General features: G+C 52.4%; 1 protein-coding gene across 1 annotated transcript in view; it reads left to right on the top strand.

The window, feature by feature from the left end:
• Positions 1 to 15201, top strand: part of LOC144096671 (fatty-acid amide hydrolase 2-A-like) — a 189643-nt gene that overhangs the window by 148860 nt on the left and 25582 nt on the right. The window contains exon 6 of the mRNA XM_077629507.1: positions 837 to 935. Coding sequence (XP_077485633.1) covers positions 837 to 935 — 99 coding nt within the window. The remainder of the gene's footprint in view (positions 1 to 836; positions 936 to 15201) is intronic.

Raw genomic sequence — 15201 nt, 5'->3', positions numbered from 1 at the left:
TGAGCGGTACCTTCACATATCTGTCGCGTGTGCGCACCTTTTTTTGTGATGACCACCTTCTTTTTCGCAGGCATCCATCTTGTTCAATTTGCGAGAGTACTTTTATTTCTAAAGCATTGCTCCGATAAGGAAACCCAAAGCAAGATCTTGCGAAGTCAGTATGCTTGCGGAGTTTGTCGTTTTTTGCCAAGTGAAATGAATGAATTAATCAAATAAATATTCGCGACTGAAATTCAAACCCGCGGCGGCGCGAAAGATCAGCTTGACTGGCCACTGCGCGAGAGCACTAGGATATCGCCGTACCCGAACACGCCTATTGTTGAACTGCAACCTATTCTCGCGCTGTGCATTGCATCAACTTCCATCAACTAATATTCGTGCTTCGAGCCATGTGGCGGTAGTGACAGAGCTGTGCGCTGCATGCGTTGGCGCGGACACCGTTGTGGCAGAAACACAGCTCTAGAGCATAGGCCACCGGCGTACATTGGGTAAGTTGGCATTGACGATGAAGAAGTTGAAGACGAGCATAACTGGCTCCCTGGATCTGTGGGCACCTCAATCGCGCTTCCAGGTACCTGGTGGTGGTGCCAACCTGCAAAAAAAAATTATTGTGCTTTCGCACAACATTTCGAGCCTCGCAATGCTAAACCGCCAGCCATTTTTTGTTTCCAAGTTGTCGGTAAATTTATATTGATTCTGTATCAAAAAGGCGAGAGTTACTCCTCGCTTGGGTTTGGTCTGCGTCGCTTGATGTTTAGCTTCTTGAGGCATGGAAGCCTCTCCAGGAATGTGTCTGGCTGGCTGGTCTCAACGCGCTTCGCTCTCTCCGTGCGCAGGTCGACGTCAAGAGTATTCGCGTGCACTTCTTGACCGAAATAGACCGGTGCTTTACGCTGTCTGCTGTCCATCCAGATGTGAAGGCAGCCGTCAACAATGTGAGTATGCGTGTGCTTCCACACACGCTACTGAATACTTTAATATTAGCCATTAACAGCACAGATCGTACTGGAAATATTGCTTTCTGAATATGACCTATAGCAAGTGCGTTAATGTTTACAACAATACGGGATCGGTAAAGGGCAAAGTTGAAAGCTCAGACAGCTTTCGTTGCGCGTCTGCGCTGTCTCACTCCAAAGAAAACTACGAGCTTTATGCAGAGCACGAGTGTTTATTGAAGACGGTGTCGTTTGCGTATTACTACACTGGTCCCCAGACATAAGGGCAACACATACTTGAGCTGCCATGCCCACCACAAAGTCTGGGTGGCCGGACCTTCTTCCGACCAAGGCATCCCAGCTTTCTCCCCGGTGTTGCGACCTTGGTAGTCACCACGGTAGTGCGGCCGAGTTCCCTGGCAGCGGGCGCGACGTCCATGCAAGGGCAGGCCAGCCGAAGAAAGTCGGCTTTGAAGAAAACGAAAATGGCTGTATGTACACTTTTACAGCGAGAGCTGTTAGGCGCCTGTCCCTGGCTTGCGTGTCGTCGTCGCCGTCGGCGTAACCGGTGGGTGCGTTAATGACCATTAATGCACTCACCCTATATCAAGGTCAACCTCGGTCGCTTAAGCCTACCGGTGGCTCTGTTTGGAACAGCTGCCTGCAAGTGCAGGGGTGCATCACTTGACCACTACACCAGCGCGATATGAGGTCACTGTATCTTTCCTACCTCAAACACTGCCGAAACTAAACGCCTAAACAGCTATCGCTTAATCTCGCGTTACATAGTCGTAACGGTTCTATGAGTTTTTTACATGGCAGCACAAAGGTTCTGCCTAGGGCTGACACCATAGAGGCCTCTCGAGCGACAGAGACCCGAGCGCTTCGTCTCGCTCCCTCTTCCTTCTGCGACCTCCGGGCTCACTTTCGTAGCCTGGGAGGCTGACACCAGAAGGGTGACTGATGAGCGGCATTGCCATCTGGCCCGGCCAAGCGTGGACAGACCTGTGTCCGTCTGGGCGAGTTGGTGCGCAGCGCTGGGCAGCCAGGCGAGCTTAGGCTGAGCCAATAAGCTCGGCGCCCGGATTGAACGTGATGCCAGCGGAACGAACTTGTGGCAGAATGGACAGAGAATTGGGAATACGAGTAAACAGCCATAGAAGGCAGGCTCCAGCCTTTCTGAGCCCGCATTTGCAAGCTTTATGAGACGTAATAGACACTCGTTTTTTTCGCCTTTACCCAGACATCCTCCTCAGCTTGAAAGAATCCGAAAGTCAACATACCGGGAGACCGAGATGAAATATCACCTAAATCGTCTTTCCTCTGTAAGCGGCGGTTCCCCCCCCCTCCTTCTTCCGCTCGCCATTTTGTGGCCAATGAGCAGTCTTGCCTGTCACTGGGTGGGGTTAAACGGGACACGGAACGGCAACGACGAATGATAAGAAAGAAACATGACTGGCTAAGCTAGGCTACTGCTAAGCTAGAACATTCAGCGAAAGCCATCTTGTCTACTTCTGTTTTTACAACGGCGACCCTCCATTTCCTCCCCTTTTTTCTTCTTCTCTCTCACCTGGAATGGCTTTGCTCTCCTCTTAAGCGCCGGTCCGCTTGGGTGCCAAGTCAAGTCAAGCCTAACCTACATCTACAACAGGCTTCAGTTACGGGACGCCTCAGAGTGAGCTCTCATTAACATTCATAATTGAGCGCCTCTTGAAAACGGCTAGAGGCGCATCCCTTCTGTGGAGTACTCGTGCTCTCTGACGTTCATACCTTTGCACAAACAGTGTAGTCTGATCCAATGTTCCTCACGAGCAGTATGACGTGCCCATGGCACCAAATGAGTCATTCTTCCGACGCAACGCACGCGACCGCATGAAAAGGCTAGCGTATCTTGCTCCCCCACCCCAGAAACGTTTAGCCAGGCTGCTGGAATTTACAGCGACGGTTGTACGCCGACCGAACAACATTTTAAGGCTATAGACTTTCATAGCTCATACTCGCGTCCATCCGTTACATTTTACATCACGTGACCTTGTCCGTCGGCTACATTTTAGGCCACGTGACCTTGTCCGTCCGTTACATCCAAGGTTACGTGACCTCACGTGATAACAACCTGCCAACTGGACTGTGAACAAACTGCCCACTGTGGCGGGTGGTGTTATCCGCCGCCAAGCAACAACTGCGCATGCGCAGCGTGACGTCACCGCTCTTATTCAAATAAGTGCAATGAGTTGCAAATGGCTTCCGCCTTCCCGCAGTTAATAGATATGTATGTTCCGCCTACGAATTTTTTATTACTGGCAGGAAGAAGAACTGTCAGACGACCGACTGTTAGGCTTCCTGTTGTGTACCAGGGCAACGTCTGCGCTCGCCGCCACATTCGAAGAGTTTAATGCTGCGCTGTCTCCAGCTTGGCCATTCTATTCATGGAGTGGCTGCAATTCTGAACAACGTCCCAACGCTGGAGAAGATGAGTTCGTCTCCTGCAAGAACTAGACTCCAAAATTTTGCGTCCTTTCGTGGGCAACGACGACGTTAGTCCTTGGAGACACAGTTTGTCCAGAACTGCGGGATGAGGCAGCCCTTTGCACATTTTGAAGGAATAAATATTAAGCCCACGGTAGCATGGAGGCGAAAGAATGGACGAGCGACAACATTTTAAATCCCCGCTCTAATGGTCTGCTCCGCTGTAAGTCACCGATTCTGATGGCATGTTTACTGCTTACTAAATTGTGGTCTACACCAGTGGAAGTCCACTACAATACGCAAAAAAATATTCACAGATTCTCTGGTCGTCACGAGTGTAGATGACCTTTGACATTGGGTGCCCTTTGGTTTGATCTTTAAGCCTAAAACATCCGGTAGGGTGTTGTGAAGCCACGTCATGACATCCGATGAGGGTTTCGTAAGACCATGTGGTTCCACGTCATATACCCCGTGATCGTGTCGGTATATAGTTTATAGAACGGCTGTCGCGAGCGCGTAGCGAAGCTGCCATGGACGAGCCTCAGACGCGATTAGCAAGCGTGCTTGCTTTTCGCTCAATGCCAAGGCTAGCCAAGTTAAGCCAGCGCCAGTTTTTTTATATATGGCGACCAGCGCTCGCCACTTGCCGAAGAGGGGATGGCGCCAGCACGTGTTACAGTGAACGCTGGTAAATTCGCACCGGCGATATCCGTGCGGAGACTGCTCTTAAAAAAGGCTTAGTGACATCGGAACGATAGCAGCTGAGAATGCGGCGGTATGTACACGACATGCTTCGAGACAGGTATTAGTTAAGGGGCGTGCCCAAAGGATGTATGCAGTTTATTTCTGTTAGTATATTGTTTCATACTGTCTGGCAGCGAAGCGGGACTCTAGAGTGGCAAACAGGCGGTCGTCGTCATGGCGCCGGCGCAGTCAGTGCCAGGCGTAGTGGGGGTAATTCTACCGCCGTGCTTGACGGAAAGGCACCACACCCACGTGGCGGCAGCGCGGGAGGAAAATCACGCCGATACGCAGCCGAAAGGCAGGGAATCAAGTTTGCCACGATTACGGCACCACCGGCTGCGAAAAAAGTGTATGGCACTGCACACACAGTCCAATCGTATTTCTTGCGCGAATAGCGCCGTTACCAGCGCATTGTCTGCTTTAAGGCTTTTCAAAACATCCTACCTCTCCATGCACATATATCAGCAATACGCCCTATGCCCTATAAATATATGCCCTATAAACCCTATATGCCCTATAAACCGCGGCGGGACAACACTTACAAATTTCCTGGTCCAATATTTAAGGGAATCCCCCAAGGCAGAGTAAATTTGTAATAAGGGAGCAATTACCCATAGGCATCCACTCAAACACAACCATACGGCTACAAAGGAAATCATGACCCCTGGCCATGGCGAATTTTTCTTTAACCACGTAGTTTGTGCGGACGTTTGATACCTTTCCTTTGTACAGAGCCGTACATATAGGTGAGCTTGGGTGAATGCCATTGAGTAACTGCTTCTTTATTAACTATTTCGTGCTCCATGCGTATATATAATTCATGTGTTAAGGAAACACAAACAGTTTTAGCGGTGATCTAAATCTGAGGGAAAGGTGTTAAACCGGAGTGGCACTTCCTCTTGGCGGCCTGCTAATCCTTATCTGCCGGATAGTGTTCTGTAGCTGTGTCGTTTTCTTTTTTACTGTGTGAGCCGTTATACGGAGCCCACCTCGAGCCATCTCATGGATGAAGCCCGTCAACGGTCACTCATCAAAGCGGCCAAGAGACAAAGATGAGACAAAGGGGCGGCGATAGGAGAAACAAGGTAATCAGAAGCGGGAGAAAACGGAAGCACGCTGTTGTCGGCAGAGAGATCGAAAGCAGAGGCAAACGAGGCGATGCCGCCCGCAACTCGCTATCGGAGCCGCGAAGGCCACAGGCCAAATGAGCCGGTCCAGTCGGTTCTGCGTTTCTCTTTGCCGCCTAGCGGCTGCAGTTCTGGAGCGAAGTGCTCGGTGAGAGGAAGTCTGCCAATATTCCCTGTGCGGGCAGCCGGAGAAACAGAAATTCGGAATAGACGTGTACGACTGCTTACATGTGAGAAGGCGTAAGCCCGCCCGCGGACTTTGTGAACTCAGCCGCCGCGCGGCGTGATGCCACCCGATGCCACGCAGCTGGCAGTTCCACCTCTGCAAGGCTGTACGTAGTGAACCCCTTCTGATCTGCGGGCTGACTTCGTGAAGGCAGTCGCCGCCGTACTGGTGCCCGCTCCACCTTAAAGGTATGACACGATAGCTAATGAGTTTGTAGGCTTATGAAGAGCGAAGGAACGAGCAGCTGACTCGGATCTAGGCAAGAATAGAACAGCCAGCCGAGGCTTCACGTGCCACAGCCTCGCGCCGTCTTTATTTCTCGCGCGGGCACGTTTTGGCCCCGCTCTAGGCGCAGCCAAAGGAGGGCGCTGCAGGGCCCCGCGCGCAGATTCAAGTCGAAACCGCACTGAGGGCCGGCGGCGCAGGCGGGGAAAAGGGGAGTCGGAGACCGCGGGCAGGGGGCAGCCCATGCAAGGCTGCACGGCGAGGCACTCAGTTGAGGTCTCCACGTAGGCCAGCTTGAGGCGGTCCATACTGACTGTCTCTTCGCGGCCATTCTAAAGGAGGGTTGGAGTTTTTAGTTTGCGGCGAAGGACGCAGAGTGGTCCGTCGTAAGCCGGGGTGAGCGGTTCTCGGACAGCATCGCGGCGAACGAAGACATGGGCGGAAGTTGCGAGATCCGGGTGAACAAAGATGCTGTAGCGGCAGTGAGGGCGAGGCGGAATAGGCCGGAGGCCTTTCACATTGTTGGCCAGACGGTGCAGGAACTCTTGCGGCTGGGCAGGTAGTTGCGCTGATGTGAAGAAATCTCCGGGGAGACGCAGGGAACTACCTTACTACACCAGCTCTCCTGCAGGGCATTGTACGTCTGCTCGGAGAACGGCCCGTAAACCCAAAAGGGGCACGGCATCTACCCAATGGGCGAAATTGGGACGAGTAGCTAGGGCGGCCTTCAGTTGGCTGTCAAGGAGTGCCGGCATGGTGGTACGCAGTGGTGAGTCAATGCCTGGCGCCGAGACTGCGGTTAATGAGGAAAACAGGGTGCACTCAAATTGGTGCCCTAGGTCTATTGTCACGGTGTCAGGGCAACCAAAGCGAGACACCCACGAAGAAATGGAGGCGGTGGTGTCACAAATGGGAAACGCCTCCGGCTAGCGTGTGAAACGCTTGGCAACAGTAAAGGCGGCCTGGGCTTCTGCTGACTAGCAAATGGCAGAGGACGCGGCACCGGTTGTCCGAAGGAAGTCGGTGAACAGGCGGAGCAGCTGTGCAGAGTGCGGTATGAAGCGCGGGGAAAAATTCACCAGCCCCAGGAATTGGCGTAACTGGCACAGTGTAGTCGGTTGGGGATAATCCTAGATGGTCTTGACGTGGGACGGAAGATGGCGATGCCATGCGATGATATATTGTAGAGAAGAGAAAGTTGAAGCGCGATTGCCGCGTGCGGACGACGACGCTGCTGCTAGCGGACCTGCCTGTTCCTGTGTTCTTGTGCTCCTGCTACCACACCTGTGCTCGCCGCCGGCCTCTACGTCAAGCAAGCCGTGACAATATGATGTCCCAAGAACTCGAGCTCATAGACGCCGCAGACGCACTTGGTTGCATTCACGACCAGGTCATAACTGTTGTAAGCGTTGGAAGATGTCATGCAGATGGCGCTCGTGATCTTCAGGCTTAGGGCTGGCAATCAGTACATCGTTGATGTACGTGAACACAGAAAGGAGGCTCCGCGTTACCTCAGCGATGAACCCCTGGAAGGTTTGAGCAGAGTTGCGGAGCCCAAAAGGCATCCGCACGTGCTCAAACAGACCTAAGAGCGTCGTGATGGGTCCTGCCAACCTGGCTTCCAAGAACGCCGCTGAGAAAGAAGGTGCGGCTCGGCGGGTCACCACAGTGTGGAGGTCGCCCAGGAAGGCGACCGCGGCCACATTTATTGGGGGCTGCCGGAGGGCAGATAGCAGCGGAGCGGCGCCGGCGTCCGGCCGAGAGCAAGGTCCCAGAGCGTTCTCACCAGCGCGTCCAAGCGACACTTCGTCCTCTTCGGCATTTTGCCACTGCCGACCGCGCGGGTGGCACGAGTTTATGCCCATATGTGCAGAATTGGTTTTTCTCTGCTTAACATTCATCGATCCCTAGAGGTCCTCATACCACTTCTGGCGCAGTGGTGCAGCAGTTAAGCGATGCGCCAGTGCCCTGCGATGGCAGGTTCTGCCACCGGTGGAATTCCTGCGATCCAGGTTGCTTTTCCCGAGCAATCTTGCGCGACCAATTATCAATTAAACGATGCCTGCCAGGTTGCATGCGGATGCCATTTGTTATGGGTGCCACCGAGTGTCACTCACCTCCACTATGGCATATTTCTTCCTTTCTTCTTTCACTCCCTCCTTTATCCCTTCTCTTACGGCGTGGTTCGGGTGTCCATGAAATATACGAGACAGTTACTGCGTCGTCATTTCCTTTCCTCATAAAACTAATTTTCATTTTCACACACACACACACACACACACACGCACACACACACACACACACACACACACACACACACACACACACACACACACACACACACACACACACACACACACACACACACACACACACACACACACACGCACACACACACGCACGCACGCGCACAGGCGCACAGGCACACAGGCACAGGCACACAGGCACAGGCACACGCTCACAGACGCGCGCACACGCACAAAGAGAGAGACGCATACATGCACGCACAGACGCATGCACACATATACACGTCAAAAGAAAACACTTGAGAGAACTCTGTCTGGTTGGGAAATTTAATTTAACAGAAAGATGACTGAGGCCTGACAAGATAATTTTTGCAAAAACAAACACGACGTTTCGGGACCGGCTCGGTCCGTTCTTTATGGTGCGACTTCGGGAGAGGCGCTGCTTGACGCTTTAAGCCGTCGTGGGGAAGACTTCCACGTAAGTGGCCGCAAACCATGGATGTAAGAAGAGGGAAGTGTCCCCAGGGGGCGATTAACATTCTCCCGTGTCTGTTGCATGTGCCAAGACTCGAGTAGAAGCCCCCTACGCGGGTTAGCTTCGGTTTCCAGTACAATAGTGCCGTCAAAGTCAATTCGGCGGTCGCATGCCTCGCAGTGGTCGGGCAACAGCGCTGCATTGACAGTTTATTTGTCGGACGTCCGCTTTGTGTTGACTCATTCTTCCCGCGAAGTTCTTCGTCTCCCCTACGTACGAGGCCGGGCACACCGAGAAGGGATTTTGTATACAAAGCCTGGGGTCCTTTCTTTAGGGTGATGGTCTTTCGGGTGGGGGAGAAGGCGTTCGATGGCGGTAGTCAGTTTGTGCGTTGTTAGCACCCTTTCTTTGCCGAGAAAGCGAGCCAGCTTCTCACTCAAGCCTTTCGCTTCATGCGAGGTTAGATGACGAAAGGAGAGGTTCTTTATGAAGCCAGAGTTTGGGTGGTGTCAGGTTGTTTCCGTTACCGCTTTTGTAGGGAAAACAGCTTCTTTTCTTGAGATGTCATGTTTTTCAAGAAAATGAACTTGGTTGGCGTCAGTCATCTTTCTCCTACATATACACATGCACGCATACATACACACGCACACGTGCACGGACGAGCGCACACACACACGCACACATAGGCTCATACACAGACGGATTTTGGCGTAATGGGGCCGGTAAGGATTACGCCTCAAAAAATAAGAAACCACCGCAAATCTGCGCGCGCGCATGGTGCAGTAGCTGCCTCTTTTGTTGTTTTATTATTAGTCCTCTCAAGATACAGGCAAAAAATATAGAAATGAAAGGTGGAGGGAGCCCGGACAAGCATAGCTTTGCCTTGCTTAAAGCCAATCCGAAATAAATGAAAAGGATATGCTCGTCGCGTTCGTGTTCGCGAGGCTCAGTGTCGAAAAAACCCCCTCCGCCGAGCGAGGAGCCGATCAGAGGCGTAGCCAGGTCATGGAACGGATGGCGACCAAGACCTCGGAGCAGCGGGGGCGACAAAGCGTAGAGGGCGAACCTTCCACTTCCGGAACGGCGTCTCGGAGGAGGTTCGAGCTAGGAGGGCCACGCAGTAGCCAGAGCGCAGGAAGATTGAGCGGAAAGCAGCAGCTTACGCCGATTGTTCAACGGGGCGCTGCCTGTTTTAGCGCACCTTTTAAAGCTATTTGACCCCGTTACCTAAGAGCATTGTTTATAGTTCATGTAAATAGAAAATTATAATAAATCCCATCTTTAAAAAACAAAAAAGCAACAAAAAAGCAGTGGTAACAGCACGCCTGACCGGCCTGGCAGCAGTTTTTTTTTTATTCGAGAAGTGTGCCATGAGGCATAAGTTGAAAAAGGAAGGGGGGGGGGGGGGAGGAATGCACGGGATTGAAAGTTAAAAGAAGGAGTGAAGAACCATTGCGCTGAGGTAGTCACACAGGTTGCTAATGAAACGGTTGTCCATAGTCCACTTCACGTAGTCACTTTCGCGGTTCCACCGCAGGCCCACCTCCCTGAGGAGCCGTTTTCTGATAGCAGCCGTCGCTGGGCATGTCCATAACAGGTGCCGCACATCACAAATGTCCGGTGCAGCGCTACAGTGAGGTCACCTGTCAGGTGCTGGCAGATCTTTGGCACGCCACCGATGACGGACAGATGGTGTTAGAGCCGCCCCTGCCCGAATCCGGCGCACGGATACCTCCTCCTGCCGAGTAAGACTACGTGGGAGAGGGTACGAACACGGGGGAATTAGAGCGCGTGTTCGCTGGCGCAGAACTTCGGAACCGGAAACATGGGACAGGAACGGATCTGGGGGAAGAGAGGAAGGTGGCGGATCGTCTAATGTATGAAGATGAGTCATAGCATCCGCTTGAATGTTATGTGGATCCTGGGCATGGCCGCGAATCCAGTGTATGCGCACATGGCATGGATACTTTGCGCAGAGCACATGAATTGATTGTGCAGCCTTAAGCAGTTTAAGGGCGGCGCGGTTGTCGGTGTAAATATGAACTGTATTGAATGTTGGAACGAGAGGAAGGGAAGCAATGGCATTTTAAATGGCTTGAAGTTCCAATGCCAGGGGAGTGCACGTATCCGCAGTATACGTCGCGTGAGAGTTGAGATGCGGATGAGATGGACTATACACAGGAGTAACTCCCCTCTCTGCAGAATGTGATGCATCCGTGTATAATATGCACCCTTCAGGCAGATACGCTGTTGATACAGACGGGGAAACAGTGGGGCGATTGTCAGTGAGCGGGCAATAGAACCACGGTGGAAGTGTCTTTAAACGATGAAGTTTGAGAGACTGTTTTCGAGCTCTATTTGCCACCCGTTGGTCGATGATTTCACTGAGTGTATTAAGTTGTGCGTACTCCTGTAGCACAGGTATGAGTGTTAAACGAGGCAGATATGTTATGACGCGCATAGCCTCACGATTGATAGCTTCAAGGGAGTCCAATAAAACATTTTGCTGGGCGAGTTGGTTCATATTGCTCGAGGGGATGCTTGTAGCGCGACAAAAAAACACAAGAGACAGAGACGAACGGGACAAGCGCTTGTCCCGTTCGTCTCTGTCTCTTGTGTTTTTTTGTCGCGCTACAAGCATCCCCTCGATCAAGGGAGTCCCACTGTCTGCGGGTGAGACGTTGAAATTGTGCCTGATATACTATCCGTGGCTGAAGGATAGAGCGCACAAGCTTGCGGGCCGTATGAGCACGTGCGCCTCCAGAGCGCATAGCTATGCGACGAATCAGACCTAGAGTAGCGTGAGCCGATTTAGGGGTGGCTGTCAGCCACGGGGTGCCAGTCCCAGATGTATAGAGAAGACCAAGAATGCGAACAGTTTCTACCTGAGCAATCAGAGAATTATGTACCGTAAAATTTAAAGGGGGAGCTTTCCGTAAGCCGGCTTTATTTCCAATTCAAATGAAACATGATTTAGTAGGAGAGAGTGTTAGACCCAGAGGTGAGAGGCGAGATGTCAATACATCCAGCGCGTGTTGAAGGACCGACTGATGAATAGACGCATCTGGATGACAGCACCACAAGGTTATATCATCGGCATACGCAAGCAAGCGGATAGAAGGAATGGACTCTAGGGCTCGAACAAGAAGAATTAAAGCCACATTAAATAATGTGGGGGCGAGAACGGAGCCCTGCGGCACTCCTCTATTGGAAGTGAAGTTACCAAAGGGCTCTCCGTGGACACCCACGCTGAAGGTTCGATTTGCTAAAAAGGCGTGAATAGAGAGGAGGAACCGGTGAGGGAGACCAAGAGTTTGAAGGGAGGCAAGAATGGCAGAGTGAAGGATGTTATCATATGCCTTTGTTATGTCTGTAGCGATTACGGTCCGTACAAGGTGACTCTGCAGAGAGTGGTCAAGCACGTCGGCAGCCAAAGTAGCAAGGCCGTCATCCTTTGCAATTTGTGGGCGGAAACCAATTTGGGAATCTGGGTAACAATCATGGGATTCCAGCCACCACGACAAGCGTGCGGCTAGAATGTGTTCATAAAGCTTTGCAGATGGTAGGCGTAAGGGAAATTGGACAAAGGGCCGAGAGAGATACTGGAGGCTGACCTGACTTGGGTATTGGAACCACAATAAAATGCTTCCAGTCTCCCGGCATGACGCCAGAAAGCCACACTTCGTTAAAAGTATCAAGTAGGGTATGCAAAGCCCTCCCTTCCAAGTTACGGAATAAGGAGTTAGGTATGCCGTCGTGCCCGGGAGTAGTAGTAGTTTTTAAACGTTCAATGGACGCCCGCAGCTCTGCCATGGTGATGTCAGAAGTAATCCCATCGGAGGGCTCTGTAACCGATAAGTCAGATGGAGACGTAGCGGTGCAGTCATGGTTTGGAAAAAAAAATTGACGGGCCGCCTGTAGTGCAAATGTGTCCTCATCCACATTTAGCGCGAGGCAAATGCTCTCTGTGTAATCTGCAACCTGGGAAGGGCGCTCTATGGCGTGAAACACTCTCCAAAGATGTGGATTGCCCTGCGTTGAGGACAGGCGGGCACACCATGCAGCCCAGCGTTGCCTGCCTAGCCGCTTTGCATAGCGTCGTGCCCGTGCGGTTGCGCGGTGAAGAGTAGGAAGAGCCGATGGGTCATCGGGGTGACGAGTAGCGTAAAGATCCGCCTGGCGACGAAGAGCCCACATATTCAAGAGATGTATGTCCGTGTTTGGGTCGTCTTCATTTACAGTAGTGGTAATAGTGTGAGTAGCGAGAACAGCAGAGAGAGCAGGCAGTGCTGAAGAGGGGTTGAATGTAGATAAATGATTGTCTGCGCGTACAGAGTCCCATGACGTTATTCGTACAGTGCGGCGTATTTTCCGTAGACGCGTAGGCGTTAGGGAGATAAAAATAGGGCTGTGATCGCTACCCCAAGCATCAGAATCAACAGCCCAACGAGGGTTACCGGGGCCTAACCACCAAGTCAAATCAGGTGAATACGGGCCACCTCGTGGGCGGGTGGTTTAAAAGTTGAAAGGAATCTTTCGAAAAGCTCCCTTGGATGTGTGCACCCCTTGAGGAATCCGATGGGTAACCCCACGCAGTGTGTGCGCCGTCCGTTGAAGTCACCACCAACTAGAATAGGGATACCCGAGTTGGTAGAACGTAGAAAACGAACCCATCCCAGATTGGGAGATGCGGAGCCAGGACGACTATAAAAAGAAACTAGGACAAGGGGTGTGCGTGCCGGTTTTACGAGAAGGGCGACAACCTCTTGACGTGTGTTGCACCACCGTGAAAGGTCGAGCGGTGTGTGCGGAACTGAACTGTGAATATAAATTGCAGATTTACCTGGGCTGAGGGAGGAGGCGGTGCAACGGCGATCAGGGATAGAGGGTGAATGATATGCGCAGAAACTTGAAAGGCGTGGGAGTGCATTATGCTCTTGCAGTAGGAACGCCCATGACCTCAGCTTTCCGTCGCGAAGGCGGATGTTCACTTCAGAGGCCTTATTAGCGAATCCTCGACAGTTCCACTGCACCACCACCGAGGATGATGCGCTATCCATGACGAGGCCGAAGAGCTTCCACGATGAGTGATGTCACCTGCTTCATCAGCGCTAATATCTTATCCATTGTCGGGGTAGTCACGGCTAACAGGTGGTCGACACCTGATTGTGGCCCAGTGCTTACCCTAGTTGATTCCTCTGATGATTGCTCCCGAGTTATTAAAATTCTTCGAGAGGATTGAGAACGACGCTGTTCCCGGCGCTGGTTGAGGTCGTCTAGTCGGCGGCGAGCCTCCGCGATTGCATTGTCTAAAGCTGTGTCTTCATCTGTGGTATCCACATGTGATGGATGCACTGGATGTTTTGGCGTACGATTTGATCCGGGAAGGTGAGCCGCTTGTGCATATGTACGCTGGCGAGGAGACGTATGGTGAGCAGTGGGCTGAGATAAAGGAAGTTCAGGGAAGTCGTTGTCGTCACATGCGAGAGCTGCAAAGCGATTACTTGTAGGAACATCCATTTTTGGAGGCGACTTGTGAAAGTTCTTCGCTTGCTTCTTCTTTGGACAAGCGGGAGAGCGAATGTCATGGTCCGGCGATTTGCACAGGGCACAAAGAACTGTTGGTTCATTCATGTCGGCCACAGCTGCTGGATTAGGACAGGTATTTTGCATATGTCCTTCTTTGTGGCAGTGATAACCAAAAATACGACGAGGTCGGAAGGGCTGTGGTTTGACGATCGCACCGTAGTAGGTAAGGTACTTCGGGAGAGTCAACGGGCCTTGCAGGATCAGCAGGTATGAGCCCCGGCGACCCATAGGCCGTGCTTGCAGTACAACGTGAGTTGAGCAGCGAATATTTGCGCGTACCTCCTCGGGAGGGCTCGTGCTTTCGACATGATAAACCATGCAGCGGAGTGTGTCAGGACCAGATGCAAAATATATTTGCACCGGGACATGCTTGCTGTCATCCAGGGGGATCCGCGTAACTGCGCAAAATTTCTGGGCGTCCATCAAGGATGACAAGTTTACCGTGATGGTGTTCGATGGGCGATGGACGACAAACCCGCAGTAGTTCGAAGAGCCAAGAACGTGGTCAATTGTGGCTTGAACATTCCGGGCAGGGATGGCAGTCATATCAAAGCGCAATGTAGGCTTGATGGTAACGCGTAACGAGTTCGGAGCAGGCGGAAGAGAGCCTTGACTCACGGGAGGCATCTGTGGAGGAGGCTCAGACCCTGGTGACGGCCCTTGGTGGGAATACTGAACTGGCGCGACGGGCACAGTTTCTTGAGGGAGTGCCACGGGCACGAAGGCGGTGGAGCAGTCCATGTCACAGGCCAAAGTCGTAGCATCGGAAGACGGCGCAGGCTGGAGGCCCAGAGGCGCTGACGATTGCGTGGACGTGGAGGCTGCGTCAGGTGGCAACACAGCGGGCATCCGCGTAGCTGTCGTCGACAACGCAGAATCCATGCAGACGTGTAGCGCGGCCTCGCTCGGCAGCGCCGAGCTAAGCCTAGCTTGCCCCGGAGGGTTCCGGTTGGGTTTTCCCACTTGAGAATGCGCCCATGCACCTTGCCGGGAATTTATCCGCAGGGTCGTCGTCAGCATTCGGTCTCACGGAGGGCACTGTCCGACCCACGCCACACGCGAGAAGACAGCGAAAAGCGAAAACACAGACCTAGAAGCAGACACGTAGCCACCCACTTTGGCAGCAGTTCGATTTCCGACCGGGCTCACAATTATTTTTTTCTTCTTT

The sequence above is a fragment of the Amblyomma americanum genome, chromosome 7 (assembly GCF_052857255.1).
Source record: "Amblyomma americanum isolate KBUSLIRL-KWMA chromosome 7, ASM5285725v1, whole genome shotgun sequence".
NCBI classification, from domain to species: domain Eukaryota; kingdom Metazoa; phylum Arthropoda; class Arachnida; order Ixodida; family Ixodidae; genus Amblyomma; species Amblyomma americanum.
The sequence above is the reverse complement of the archived record's forward strand: the minus strand, read 5'-3'. Positions and strand labels throughout refer to the sequence as shown.